This window comes from Atractosteus spatula, chromosome 13 (assembly GCF_055471065.1).
Source record: "Atractosteus spatula isolate fAtrSpa1 chromosome 13, fAtrSpa1.hap1, whole genome shotgun sequence".
NCBI lineage: Eukaryota > Metazoa > Chordata > Actinopteri > Semionotiformes > Lepisosteidae > Atractosteus > Atractosteus spatula.
The window spans coordinates 30,837,891-30,852,359 of record NC_142718.1 but is presented as its reverse complement, the minus strand read 5'-3'; the positions used below and the strand labels follow the sequence as shown (position 1 = coordinate 30,852,359).

The window sequence follows — 14,469 nt, the reverse complement described above, 5'->3', positions numbered from 1 at the left end:
AGTCATGTAGCTGCGGTTTTTAAGTGAACAATCCAGGCTGACATTATTTCAGAAAATGTATGATGGTTTGTGACGGTTTATGAACCATAAAGAACAAAACTGCTTAACTGCTTGTTGATCTGGAATCGATACAGAGAAGAGCAACCACAAACTTACCTGTGTCGGAAGCCTAAAATAACTTCTTTATCATGAACACAAAAGTTTTGTGTAGTAGAAAAAAATCACAACCTGAACATGCGTAGCCGAAATTCTGCTATAAAAGCTCAGGTGTGATAAGAAATATGTAAATATTGTAATACCAGATGTTTTAAAAAGCCTTTTGATACAACGCTAATAGCCAGGTAAAGCAACGCTAAATGTATTTACTCTAGCATGTTTTTACATTTTAAAACTTTTAGTTTAATATAAACTTGCGTTTTTATTCCTTTATTATTTTTGTGAAGAATAATAAAGTCTCCAGATGTCGTTAAAACTGGAAAATAGTACAATTATACAGCCTTTATCTGCAACGTGTAACGTATTGATGAAAGCAAATTTGCTCATAATGTAGCTGCGTATGACAGTCCTATCCAAAATGAATGCGTAGCATACTACATACTGGGCTAAAATTAAGATCGTCTCACGGATCATAAACAAAAATGTTCGACTAAACCTCTTCTATATGTGTTGAGCAAGGAAATGCAGATCCAGCAATAGAAACACGTACTGTCCGAAACTGCGGAGTCCCATTGGTTACAGGATCGGTCAATCAGCATGGAAGGCCAATCCGGGTATCCAGTTACAGGTCATAAGTCACGTGATCCATTTTATATCAACACCGACGCCATTATCAATGGTAAGAAAAGTGAAACAGGGAGGGAGAGTGAGAGGTAAGAGTGAGAGCATTATTTGATAAGGAAGTGTAGTTAGCTGTATATCAGGCAACGGTGCATGAAGGGCGATATGGGATTTTATTTTCAATGTTTGTAAAGGCGTCTGATCTCGGTAAATAGACGAAGGCGTTTCATCGCATTTGAACGTACGGAAGTAAAAAAAAACATGGCCTACACTGTAAGCAGTGTTTTGCTAATCCCACGTTTATAAAGGTTACAAAATATAAATAACGAAATCGGTATTTAGTAAAGTGAAATTGGTGAAACACAAATAAAGATGTGTTTTGCAAGTATCTAGGTATTCAGGGCCACTTCGAATAATCATAAAATTAATTTCTTAATAGGGGAAAAAAAGATCTAAACGCTTCCTGGGTTTGATAGCTTTATTGTGAGCAATGCCAAATCAGCACCACCCTAAGAAATCAGTATACATCAGGCCTGAAATTGTAGCTTTATTTTAATTTAAAGAGAAATTGCCATGAATGCATTGGGGTGGTAGCATTATTTGTTGAGTAAGGCTGTAACATTTGAGAATTACTTTGAGAAAAGTTGGCATTCTACTGTATAAGCGGGTTTAAAGTTTTTTTTTTTCCGATTGAAATCGTGTGACCTATCTTGCAGTGGATAAGTAATTAAATCGGTGAAAAAAGATCGGAATGGATTTTTAAATGTTCAAATAAAACAAATGACAACACAGTACCTCATGACCTTTATGATGAACGCTGTCCTTTCCCCAGAATATTAAAAGTCCACAGGAATTGGTCGTGGTAACATTCTTGCCCTTGCTTTAGCTATTAACCTGTTAATGCCTGAAACATTTGGAAAATACTGTGCTATTAGCGTTTCAGTAATTTAAATTTCCTTTTCTAGTCTGATTATTTTTATAAATTGCACGTTTTGAAGATTTATGCTTGTCGTCCTGCCCTCATTAATACCCCTTTAGTTTAGTTTACCCCTTGAGTAATATGCCTTCAGGATTTTTTTGTACGTTGCAAGGCATTTTAATGGCTATAACTGGTATCTTTTTTTTTCTCCAGTACGCTTTTGGCTGTTTTTTTTCCGTGTGAAAGCATAAATCGTTAAGTTTTTCTTCTTGACAAAAACACCTTTTGTCCGTCCACCCAGCATTCATTTTGTGTGGCCGGTTAGTTAAACCTTCATGGTTGTATTCATACACAGCAACTCGTGTAAATGTTCAGTGAGCTAAATGAACTGAATAATATGTATGATATTGAAAGGGAAGTGGGTTATTTTAGATTAACATGCATTATTTGTTGCCTTTTAATGCCAGTCAGTATAACATGTCTGTGTTATGTAGCTTGGCAACCTTAGCAGAGCAGGAGGACTGGAATTTTTAGAGCCGCCTATAGTGTGAAATGCTCCTTTGCACCCATCAAGTGTGGGTGCAGTTATTTTTAAAGCTATAGACATTTCTTAATTGGGTTTAGAGTTATGCAGTTATTTACTCTATTTGACTCAGTGTTTATTTCCTTATTTATTTAGTCAGTCAGAGAAAATTTGGCTAGAATATTTGAATTAGAGAGTTTGAAGGAATTTCTTTTCCAGCTTTGTAGAATGTCAGATGTTGGGATGTGGCGGACATGAGGTTCGGGGCCATTAGCTTAATGAATGGTCATTGTGGATACATATTTATGGGCAAAGTGCTTACTTATTTTTAATTGAATCTCAAAATCTGGTCAGCCTTGGATTTATGAATCTGCGCTTGACCGACTTAGGTTTTATTGGGATTCTGTGAATACAGAAAGAAAGACATTTAGAATAATTAGAATGACTTGTTCACCATGGAATTGAATTCCCCCATACAGATATTGGGCATGCAGGAATGTGTGTTCATGTTCCATCTTTGTGCTGTGCAAGAAACATAATGCAATGCCTTTAACATCTGATAATAAGCATTGGATTATGCTTTGTGTTACCTCTTGCAACGTTCATCAGGAACTCTACAAGTAGTGTTATTTTTATGAGAAGTGTTGTCTTTGATCATTTCTTATTCACCATGTTTAAGTTCTTGTTATGCGAGACAAGAGTTGGAAGCTGGAATGGGGCAAAGAAAACTCTTAAAGAGATGTTTTCGTCTGATATGATGAGTACACATGGTTGTTGAGATTCTCCTCTGTCCCAGTCTGGTAGGCAACAGTTACTCGTGGTTTCTGACAACATTCAACAGGGTTCTCTGGCTGGGCAGTGTATACCTAGTGGCTTTGAGACACTTCGCTATGTAGTGCTTTTGTAAAGCACCATCAACTCTGTTTTGGGTCTCGCTTAACTGTTGATAACCAGGCCTTTGGCTTAGGTTCATGTCATTAAAACACAAAGTCAACGCCAGGAAAACTGGGAGCAGGATTTTTACATTTCTTGCCACTTTTCCTTCATAATCTACATTCTGCACACTTTACACAATCTGCAGTCTAACTGAATACTAAATGTACTGAATAAAAATCAACAAATCAAGCCTGAGTAGAAAGCTTCTTTATTCTGAAACCATACAGTACATAGTTATAGTGGCAAAACTGCATGGGCTCCTTGTGGGTCCACAAGCTCACTTGCTGGCTTGTGCTGAACCTATGAGAACAGAGCTCACTCAAGGCCAGCATCAGGTTTCTCTGTTTGTGGTACAAGTCCCATGTTTTCTTTTCCCAGTTGGTTGAAATTGGAATTAGGAAAGGTCTGAGTTTATCTTACCCACAAGACAGTTTGCCACTGGAAGTGATGTTGTTTTTGAAAATAGCAAATTATTTAATATACTGTGCAAAGAGCTATAGTGGGAAGTCAATTGCAATCATGGAGGCCCTGTTTGTTTTAGGTGCTTTATGTTGTTTATTATGTATTTATATGGTTAAATCTGGTTCCTATAAGCCTTGGTTGTTTTGTCATGGTGTGAGCATTAATTAGCGTTAAGAAAAAAGTGCTTTAAGGATGCTCTTGGTGATTTTAAATACTATATTTTTTTTTATCTGAAATTTGGAAGTTCTGGAAATCTGCACAAAACTAGGGTAATAAGTTTTTTAATAGACAAGATTCAGTTTTTTTGTTTTAGTGTTGGAAAATTGCTTCTTTAACGCTATGCCCCTCCTATAGTAAGCAATTGGGGGAAAAAAATTACATGCCTAAGATTTTAATGTGAATATTCAAATTGTTTTAACCGGTGTGTGTTTAAGTCACATTTGGGTGTTCGAGCAGTTTTAGTACTTCTAGTCAAGATCTTACCTGTTTCAATTCTAAACCCTTATCTAGTCAGATCTGCTAAAGAAAGTATTAACTAGAATGTTACTTTTGGCCACAGCTAGAAAGCCGCTTCAGTATTTACTATCTTAATTGAATCTAGATAAGGTTCTGTTACCTAAAGGAGTTATCTTTTTGCATCTAAAATTATGTAAGGCTATTAAAACCATATTTTTGCAGGTAAACTTTGAGCCTTGGAAAGGTTATAATTTTCCTCATTTTGTTTTTTCTTCCATGCAGGTAATTGAACATGGATTCCAAGCCAAGGAGGCTGCCTTTCATGCAGAGCAGCCCAGGGCCGTCGTCATCTCTGTCCTCTTCTTCGTCTTTATCCTCAGCCTCCTCGCCCCTGGGCTCCAGCAGGCTCTACTCTAACCGAGGGAGTGTGCTGAGCACTGAGCGATACACCAGGGGGACCTCTGTCAAGCTGGAGTCAGAATATCAGGTATCTTTTCGCTGCCGTTAACGATTTGTCTTCCAGGAGTGGGAGAGTGGAAGTGCGGTTGCCAGAGTAAAAGAAACGCTTCTTGTTCAGATGTTAGGTGTTTGGAGTTAGAGCTGGTGAAAATTGGAATAATTGGTGTAAGAGTAACTGGTGCTACGTCTTTGAGGTGTGTGTTATCGCCTTTTAACTTGAATAAGTTTGCAGTTGGGTTTTTGGATTCCATCCCTGTTGTGTGACCCCTCAAGGATGGAAGACTCGGTGTAGCTGTAGTTGCATCTGTACTAAGATGTAATTCAAAATATTGTTGAGCATTGAAGCACTGCAGGGTGCTCATTAAAATGCACAATCAACTTGGATTTATTCACCACTTTATTTGGTTATTCATTTAAGTACGTTAGTTTTTGTGGCTGTTTTATTCTGGCATGGCACTGTACATTCAGAAACAAATCTTATTGGTAAGGCTGTTTAGACTTCTGTTTTACAATTGCTGTGGTACATTGCTGCTTTTGATTTTGACATTTCATGTCATGCATAAGACTTACCCTCAAAACTGTAAAATCATATTTGAAGCAGTTACTGATTTCATTATGTTCCACAAGGAAACTATTAAGTTTGCCTAGATCAGTAGTTTTAAGCTTCCTTTGGCTGGGAGACCCCTTTTTAGCAATCATTTTCATTCAGGGACCCCCTATTAAAAAATAAAAAGAAGGCGATAAAAGAAGGGTGGTGCAAGGTGTTAACATTCAAATTGGTTTATTAAATTGAAAAATAGCTATGCTTTTATATCTCCATCTATTGTTTTATCATTTTTTAAAATTTGTTCCAAGTTGAAATTGAATGCTTTCCTTAGTCTCGGGGGTAAACTTTACGTTTCTGAAGCTTTGTGAGGTAAGTCTAAGCTAGATGCAATCTCCAGCTTGTCCACTTGGAATCTGTTTTTTTGCACAGCTATTCAAATTACAGTTGCTATATTAGCAAGTCTTTTTTTAGTCTTGCTTAGATTCCAGGTATCGGGTATTTCAGCTTACTTGTCAAAGACTGTCCCAGGAGATTAAGTTACTATAGCATTTTGGTTTATTTTCTACAGGCTTTCCGGTGATGACTTCTTTCTTGAGATATTAGTTAATTCAGGGTACAACAGCAAGTTGTTAGAAACATTGAATCTTGTTTCTCATGTGCAAGCACAAAAAAGCATATGCTTTTATATTACCATAAGGAACATGCATTCCCAATTTATTCAAACGGGCTAATAGCAAAAATAAATTGGATTGTTTTTCTCTGCTTGTTTGATTCAAGTGCTAATGCAATTGGAGAAAGTTGGACTGCTCAGCATTTGTCAGGAATGTGTGAGTTAAGTGTTAATGCCCACATACAGCAGACTTGCCTGAGATGCCAGAGCATTATTGAACATTTAATATCTAGTCTAAACCATTAAAATAATGAGACTGAATTTTGCGACTCATAACCTCAAATACCATTCATTTATCTAAAAGTTTCTAAAAACTTCAATATTGTGGTTTACTGTACATCAGGAGGTTCCCACAAATGATTAAACCCCTTATTTGTGTATTGATGAGATGCATCTCTATTACAGAGGGTTAACCTTTCCTTGAAAAAAAGTAAGCAGGAAAAGCTCTATAACATGTAACATTTGATTTGCAGAAAACGTGCTAATCAAGTGTTATTTTTTTAAATGCAGGGATCCAGGTATCATAGCACACCTAGAGACTACAGTCTTCCAGAAAGTCGCCATTCCAGCTGGAAACTTTGTTCTCCTTCTTTGACACCACCTTCTGTGTCATGTGATCGGTCGTGGTCTGTAGAAACTCGAAGTAAACTGGTAATGTGATCTTTGTGGTGTACAGCAAGCCGATATACTCATCTTAAATAAGCTTTTGCACTTAATGGCATGAAGTTATTTATGACCAGAACAGCTAGAGGATAGTGTTTTGTCCTACTTTCCTGTGACATGTTGAGCAATTCATAATTTAAACAAAATATAACCACATTAAGTTACTTATAATTGTACACAGATGTTATGAAGACCATTCAGTTTTTTTTGTTGTACATGCTGTTCGAAAAACAATTTTTACAGAAGTGTGATATAATTCCTTAGAAAATCTACAGAGTAATAAGGAAAATGATTGTAATGTGAATGCAGGCACATATGTCCATTTATAAACTTGCTAGTACTGTTCAGACCAATTTTAACTTAAAGTAACTTTGTTTTTTGAGGTAGCATGCTAATTCTGTCTTTTCACCTTTCAGTTGTAATTATCCTATATGTTTTAGAAAATCATGAGTGGTACATATTAATGTAGTGTTTTTTTTTGTGTATGTTAATAGTTAAATTATCAGGGAGAATCGGAACGGAGACAAGGAACGTACTGTGGGCTTCTCAATGCATCACAAGATGGTGATTCTAAAAGGCCGAAGCTATCCTATTCAAACAGAGGAACATATTCGAGAAGTGCTTCATTATCTGGAGCGAACAGCACTGGTATTGGCAGTATTTCAGGTACTTGATTGTGGCCTGTTTTATATTGTAAGCCTTTCTGTAGGAATTAAGGAGCATCACTTGAAAGTTATAGCAGAACTTACACATAGGGAAAGTCTGTATTTGATCTTTAATGTGTAGGAGAGTGCTGATTAATTGTTTGCAGTCAGCTCCTTAGGAATTCTCAGAAATGAAATAAATGGTGCGTTAAATGTTCATTTAACATTTTTTCCTTTATTTAGATTTTGTTATAGTGTCTTTTGTTGGAGCTGATACTAAACTTTTGTTACCAAACCTTTCCTTATTCACCCATTAAAACCTAACATCAAGGGTGGCCAGCCATGACCTGTTCGTGGAGAGCCAGCGAAGGAGCAGAATCTTATAAGTAGTTCAAGTAGGGAGCTGTGTCAGCATGCATAGGCTGCAAAGGAACAAGTAAATCTTTATTCTATGGTAAAAAGAGAAGGAAAAAAAACACAACTTTCTGGCTGTGGAGCCTTCTTTGGATGTGGCACTCCATAGCCGACACGTTATTTCCTTTCTTCTCTTTTCACCATGGAATAAACATTTACTTGTTCCTAGAATCTTAAGTCCTCTTTAACACGTCTACTATGTGTGTAAACACTTGGCACAGGTGTTTTGAACACTAAAGCAGAGAATTTGTTCAGTTCAGTAGTTTAGAACTCATATGAAATGAAAATGCTAACGAAGTTCAAAGGTCAGTGATCATTGTTGACTGAATTGTCCTAAATAAAAGCATTTTAATGAGTTCACTCACTCAGTCTTTACAAATTGACCATTTAAGGGTGATCTCTTACACCTCCAGGACCAGGGCTGGCCATCCCTGGTATGTGTAAAAAGCTAGAATTCCTTGTTGGTATGTCAAATAGCAATTTATTAACTTGTTCAACTTGTATTTTTTAACATACAGGTGAATAACAAACTGAAACATTCTGTTTAGATTCATCATGGAAATACAGCCCAGTTCCCAGGTCGTCTTCGTCGTCCACAGATTCCACACGTCCTCGGAGGGAGCTGGATAAAAGAGCTGAGCCAAGTCTCTCCAACCTTGGAGAGCACAGCCGTAGGGGTGGTGTATTGTCCTCCTCAGCGTGTATGTGCAGTTTTCCACTTTCGTTCTGTGTTTGAGATGATTTTCTCTTAAATTATAAGCTCAGAACTGTTAATATTACTGATGGTATAGGTTGGTTGCTATTAGCATCTGAATAAATCTTTGTTCTTTATTCATTGTTGCCATAAAGGTGAAATGTGTGTCAAGTAGTCAAATTAATGATTATTTTCAGTCCAGGAAACTTAATACATTGGCAATTCTTCTTAAAACCTATTATCCTGCCACTAACATTGCCTTAGCTATTAATCTTTGTTTTAGCCAAAAGTAAACTAGTTTGACAGATTTGCAAGAACTGTAATGTTATCTTATAGCTGTTTTATTCATTTCATGAACAAAATGTTTTTACATCCTAGATCTTCCAGACAGTGCGACGTCCTCTTATGCACAAGGGGCAAGGCCCAAGGAAACCTCATTTTCATCTACCAGAATGAGTAGTTCTGTGAATCACTATATGCCATCTGAGTACCAGCCATCTTTATTGTCCAGAGATTCATGTAGAAATACCTCCAGGTCTGCTATGTCTACTACCTTAAGGGCTCAAGAATCCTCTCAAGCATCAGGGGGACTAGATTCCAGGAATGTGTCTTCGAGATCTCCCAGTTGGTGGTATAACCCACCAGCAGAAAGGGTCACCTCTTCCTCGCCAAGGAGGTCGAATGAAACAAGCGATTCGGAAGGCAGGCGGACAACCAGACAGTTACTGTCGCGTCTAGCTTTCAGCATGTCCTCAACACTTTTCTCCCGAAGATCAAGCCAAGACTCCTCAGGTTCAAGTTCTAGGTCTTTTGAGTCATCCTCGGAAGATCCTTTTGATGTTCCAAGGGATGAAAATTCTTCACAAAGCAGCGATAGCCGGAACAGTAGCCCCGACGTTTCGGAAAGAAGAGATTCAGATTCTTCCAATGGCTTCACATTTCTCAGACGCAGAAGGCAAAGTTTATCTCCTATATTAGAAACCCGGAATTCCCAGGCGGATCCAGAGTCCTCAAGATCAGCTGCCACTGAAAGCAGAAGCTCTGGTTCCTGGTTGTCCTCTTCCTTTAGAAACCGATGTACCCCACTGTTCTCCAGGAGAAGAAGAGAAGGCAGAGATGAGACTGCACGAATGGCTTCTAATGCTGAAGAGCAATATGGAAACTCTCAATATTCTTGGACTAGAAAGGAGTCCTCCCCAGAACCCAAAGCCTCTGCTGAAGAGCCAGAGGAAGAATCTCAAGGAGCTGGAGCAACTGCTTCATCAGTTGCTGCTGCTGCTGCTGCATCCAGTGCTTCTGTACAAAGTACTTCCCAGGATGAAAGAAACCCACGAATTTCCGAGATTGTTCCCAACTCTTTGTTTCGTCTTGCCATGCCGTCTACATTGGAAAGCTCCTTGTCTGATAATGTTATGATTACTGTTGACATCATGGCAGCTGGTAGACCTCAGCCTGACGGACAGGAAAATGACAAGGCTGCTCCTTCAAGAGACCCAGAAAAGCTCAAGAAAATCCAAGAGAGGTAACGTGGGGTGGGGAGAGTTTGGGTTTTTAATTTCGCAGTTTGTATCTAGTGAGGTGAAACATTTCTAAAAGTATTTTCACATTTTCTGTGTAAACCTGTTATAGGTCATTAGTTGGGATTAAGTCTTGCTCACAGGCCGTAAATTCTGTTATTGTAAATGTACTTCATAAGGAGGTTAATAACACCTTTATTCATGATAAATGAATGTGACATTAAGTTTAGTGGTAATTCACCATATCACTATCTAATGTCAGAAACATTTACATTGTTTCAGTTTCATTACATACAATTTTATTTTTACCAAGCATTCTTTGGACTTTGTGGCTTTATATTCAGAGTGTATAAAAAAAACATGACTTATTTCTCACTTGTAGCCTCCTTTTAGAAGAATCGGATGATGAGGGAGATTTGTGCCGTATTTGCCAAATGGGGGCTGACTCCTCATCGAACCCTTTGATTGAGCCTTGCATGTGCACTGGCAGTTTACAATACGTCCACCAGGAGTGTATGAAAAAGTGGCTGCGCTCTAAAATCAGTTCAGGTAACCCATGTTAATGCTTGTAATTATATTTCTTATTGACATTTTAACTGTGGCCAGAAAGCTAAGGATCTTTCTTTTCCTTTGGAAGGTTCAAGCTTAGAAGCTATTACTACATGTGAGCTTTGTAAGGAGAAACTACATCTTAACATTGAAAACTTTGACATCAATGAGTTATACAGAACCCATGCAAGTGAAAGGGTAAGTATTATGCGTAGCTGTGCTGAAAAGGAAGCAGATCCAGTTTAGGTGAACATCAGAAAGATCTATTAACTGTTCATCCACATTTTGCTTCCTAATATCTTTGATGATCCTGTAATAATGACAAATCAACTGTAGGTCATTAAGTGTAAGAGAAGACGAATTGCCATCTTGTTATGGCAATGTAGCTTTGAGTGCATAATGAAAATACAACATAAAATACAAGTCATTACTTTCTTTACGGAAATGAACAACATATCATTTTCAGTATTTTTATTTACAGGCTGAGTACGAGTTCATCAGTTGTGGTCTTTACCTTGTTGTCCTGCTGCATTTGTGTGAGCAACGATTTTCTGATGTGTTGGGTGCTGCAAATGATGCTGGGGTAAGATATATTGTTGTCATATACATGGAGGCAAAAAAAATATTTGCACGTGATTTCTACATTTCCTTCAAAAATAAAGTTCTAATACAGAAGGTTTTCTATGTTGGAGTGAGTCTAATCAGCAACGGGTAATATTTCAAACCCCTGCTTCTTAGGTTCTCCAAGGTACTGCTTTTCTTAGATATTTCATTATTTGGATGTGTCCCTCACTGATCTTTAATATCCCAATAGTCCATTAAGGAGAAGGTTGAATGACAAGCTTATAATCTAACTGTTAATTCAATAGCAGACTCCAACAGAAAATAGGAACATTTTCAACAGGTTACAAATGAAAGGAGGGCATTTACGTTTGCCCTGTCTAGCTCATTTGTTTACTTTGATAACATGGCTGGTTAGTTGGTTCTTGATTCTCGCATCCATTTTAATAAAAAAAGACTTCCTGTTCTCAGTTTTAAAATGCACATTCTGTGTCCTCTGATTTGTGTTTTGCAATTAACTAAACTTATTACCAAGTTAATGATAGAACAATTTCTTTTAAACTGCAAAACCTTTATGAACATTGTGAATCATGGTAATCTTTGTAGGGAATCCTTGTACTGAATGCAAAAGTGGGTCCACAGAGATTATTGAAATGTGAATCTTGTCTTTTTATGTTTAAATTGAACGTTTTCCCCCTCTCTTTTGCTCAGTTTTTCAACCTAGCAAGGACCCTTCATGAGCACATGGATGATCTTGAAAGTACGTTTTGAATTTCTTTTGGGATATTGGTGTGATATCCCTTTTTTCTATCATTAGTCATGGTCAGAAACTCTTGCACAGTAATTTAATCATTGGCAGAAGAAGGCATTAAAGAATCAAAAGTGACATTGCCAACTTATCACAATATTACAATAGATGTTAATACAAAGTGCCTTCTCTTTTCAAGTACATCTACACTGACCTATGAAATTAAGATGTAGAGAATAGTATGTTTGATGGGAATTACCCATCTTGTCCAAAACATGAATTGTCCAGCATGAAATAATCCCCTGGTTCCCGAGAACATTAACGTAGTAGTAGACTTATTTCCTCAGTGTGAAGAAACCTGATGTAAAGACACCACAAGAGGCATGATTAGCCAGGTCTGCTGTTGTTTTCACCAGTAGTGTTCCAGTACTGGGTCTTAAGGATTTCCAGGCAAAATTTGTCAGATAAATGAAAACTGCAATTCAGACTGTAAGAAAGTAATTAACTAGTGAAAGTGAGGTAATGCAGATTGCTTTTTGTGAGCAGACCATTGTTAAATATCTTCATGGACATCCACGAACATTTAGTGGAGTCAGTTTTGTTATAGCTTTCATTTGTGATGGAAGCAGATTTTACTCACTAGAATTCTCTAGTATTTTTGAGTCTATGTGCAGGTAGTTACCAAGAACATTACATAAATTTAGCATCTTCAGACTTCGGCAATTTTTGCAAAGTACACAGAGGTTGAGATGCAAATTAACACTTGTGGTTGATGCTGTGTTTTACTATTATATGAAATGCGTGACTTTATGAAATAATGCCGTGGATATTGTATTAATTGCTTATGTCCATACCATTCCTCTTTATGGTATATAGGATTTTTAGCATAAATAATATGACGCTTTTGAAAAACAAAAGTCTTCTCAACCGGAAAGTCTTGTTAAAGGCCACTATATTGATAGGAGCTGTTTGTAGCATTTTGTTGTGTCTGAAACATCATACCAATTTCCTTCACCTTGTGCAGGCTCCTATGAAGAATCTGAAGAGGAAGCTGAAACTGTCAGCAGACCATCCTTCGATTTTGAAGATGATGATGAGGATCAGTACTGAATAAAATGGTACTCAGGACGACGTGTAACGTCCCATTTTGTTATAAATCTTTTTCTGGAAACCATGCCTTTTTCAGTGTTTAGTTTCATGGGCCAGAAAGCCCAATTTAGATTTGATTCTTTGTAAAATACAGATACATTTTGCCTTAAAGGGTGGTTAATAGGTATATGTAGGTAGTGTGAGGAATGTTATAGTGGTTGTGGGTTTTTCTTTATCAAAATTGAAACTTTCATTTTTGTCTGTATCATGATAAATTTGAGTGACTTTATTTTCATGCCTTGTTCATTTAATTCGTTTATAATGGTAATCCACAACAAGGTACTGTATACCATGAGTGCTTTAAATACTTAAATGTAAATTTAAAACTTCCTGTTTGGGAAGAAGACTCTGGTGTGTTATGTCTTACAGATGCAAGCAACTGTCATTGGTTTTTTGTAGAGGAATGCCTTGTTTTGAATTCACTTGTGGTTTGAAAGTGTCTAAAATATTTCAAACTCTGCAATGTATTTTTCCGTTCAGACCTTTTATACTCTAATGCATCTGTTTTCAGGTAGGCCCTTCTTGTCATGAAGGGTGGAACAGGGCAGGAGGCCAGAGGTAATAACATTGCAAGAACCAGGAAAGATTATTGGAAAGAGTTTTGGGACATTTTTGTTTTTTTCACTATTCACTCTTAGCCACTTTTTCGTTATAAATTAAGATAAGTTACATAATTCAGCTTTATACTGCAATTCTAGATTTACTTTACGTTTAATAGTTAATCAGTATGTATTTGCCTTGACTTACATTTTGATGAAATTGTTGTTTTAAGATTAATAAAGTTAGATGTTCCTTCATACTTGCCTTTTTATGTTTTGTAATGTGTCCTTGTCATTACATGTTTTGTTCACAAATGTGCAGTTTTTTGTTGCCCATATGGTTTAATTGTATAGCTTAATGATTTTCAATTGTGGGCCCATTCTACTTGGGTTTGCTACAAAAATTAAGGTATGTGCATTAAACTAAGACATCACTTTAAAAGAAATATGATTCAATGTTTCATTAGTTTGAAGACTAAAGGTAAGTTATGGTATACAGTAAAATCAACAAATCATAATAAATTCTTGAACCATCTGGCAAATATTTGAACCAACTAGCACCATTGAAACATTCTTGTAAGATTGCAGTAGCAAATCCCCTTTCAAAGATTTGGAAGACTTGTTTAAGTAATTGATCAATCAAGCAAGAAATGTTCCAGCGAAGGAATCACTGGTCATTGAGAGCTGAAGAATATTCTGATTTGTTCCAAATGATCTCTACTTAATTGAACAACGGGTTTAATTGATAAGTTAAATTGTTCCAGGTCTTTAGAAATGGATGATTTAAAGGCTACCTATAAAATGTGCTGGATTAGGATTCTCTAAGAGTGGGTCTGGAGATCCCTGATCTAGTCTGTTTTGTTGCTAGTACCTAATTTATCCAGTTATGTTACCCAGCCATTTCTTGAAAGAAGCTAATATTTCATGGCTTTAGCAAACCTTTATGTAAAAAGTCACTACTGTGTAGATTCCACTTCTGTCTTCTGAGCTTCACTTGATTATGAAATCGTCCATTTATCAGTGCTTTTGAAGATGCTGGATATGTGAATCGGATTTCCTGTGAGTCTGCTCTTTGAAGACTAAAAAGGTTCAGTTCTTTTATCCATTACTTGGCGGACCGAATGTATCTGCAGTTCATGTTTTAAAGCTGTTCTTTACATGTGAAATGTCATTAGTTCATCATCAGTTTCAGTTAACAATTAAAGGTTCAAGTATTATCACTGCCTAAGAGCATACTAAGGT

The 14,469-nt window shown here is 36.9% G+C and overlaps 1 protein-coding gene across 2 annotated transcripts; it reads left to right on the top strand.

Moving 5' to 3' along the window:
• The first annotated feature begins 789 nt into the window (after window positions 1-789).
• marchf7 (membrane-associated ring finger (C3HC4) 7) lies at window positions 790-13,485 on the top strand. 2 transcript variants are annotated; one of them, XM_088930045.1, is made up of 12 exons: window positions 791-869; window positions 4,356-4,560; window positions 6,260-6,400; window positions 6,907-7,078; window positions 8,019-8,171; window positions 8,543-9,686; window positions 10,064-10,230; window positions 10,319-10,428; window positions 10,712-10,813; window positions 11,503-11,551; window positions 12,564-12,657; window positions 13,200-13,485. In XM_088930045.1, exons 2-11 carry the CDS (start codon window positions 4,366-4,368, stop codon window positions 12,647-12,649), a joined length of 2,319 nt encoding a protein of 772 aa, XP_088786171.1. In that variant the 5' UTR covers window positions 791-869; window positions 4,356-4,365; the 3' UTR covers window positions 12,650-12,657; window positions 13,200-13,485. The 2 variants fall into 2 exon arrangements, with proteins under 2 accessions (XP_088786169.1, XP_088786171.1); XM_088930043.1 differs by having other exon boundaries at window positions 790-869; window positions 12,564-13,485.
• Window positions 13,486-14,469: the final 984 nt, after the last annotated feature.

Bases quoted from the DNA above. Each gene is read 5' to 3' on its own strand.
- marchf7 (XM_088930043.1), top strand. From the start codon at position 4,366: ATGGATTCCAAGCCAAGGAGGCTGCCTTTCATGCAGAGCAGCCCAGGG. The intron at 6,401-6,906 runs GTAATGTGATCT...GTATGTTAATAG, and splicing joins TAGAAACTCGAAGTAAACTG to TTAAATTATCAGGGAGAATC. The intron at 9,687-10,063 runs GTAACGTGGGGT...TCTCACTTGTAG, and splicing joins CTCAAGAAAATCCAAGAGAG to CCTCCTTTTAGAAGAATCGG.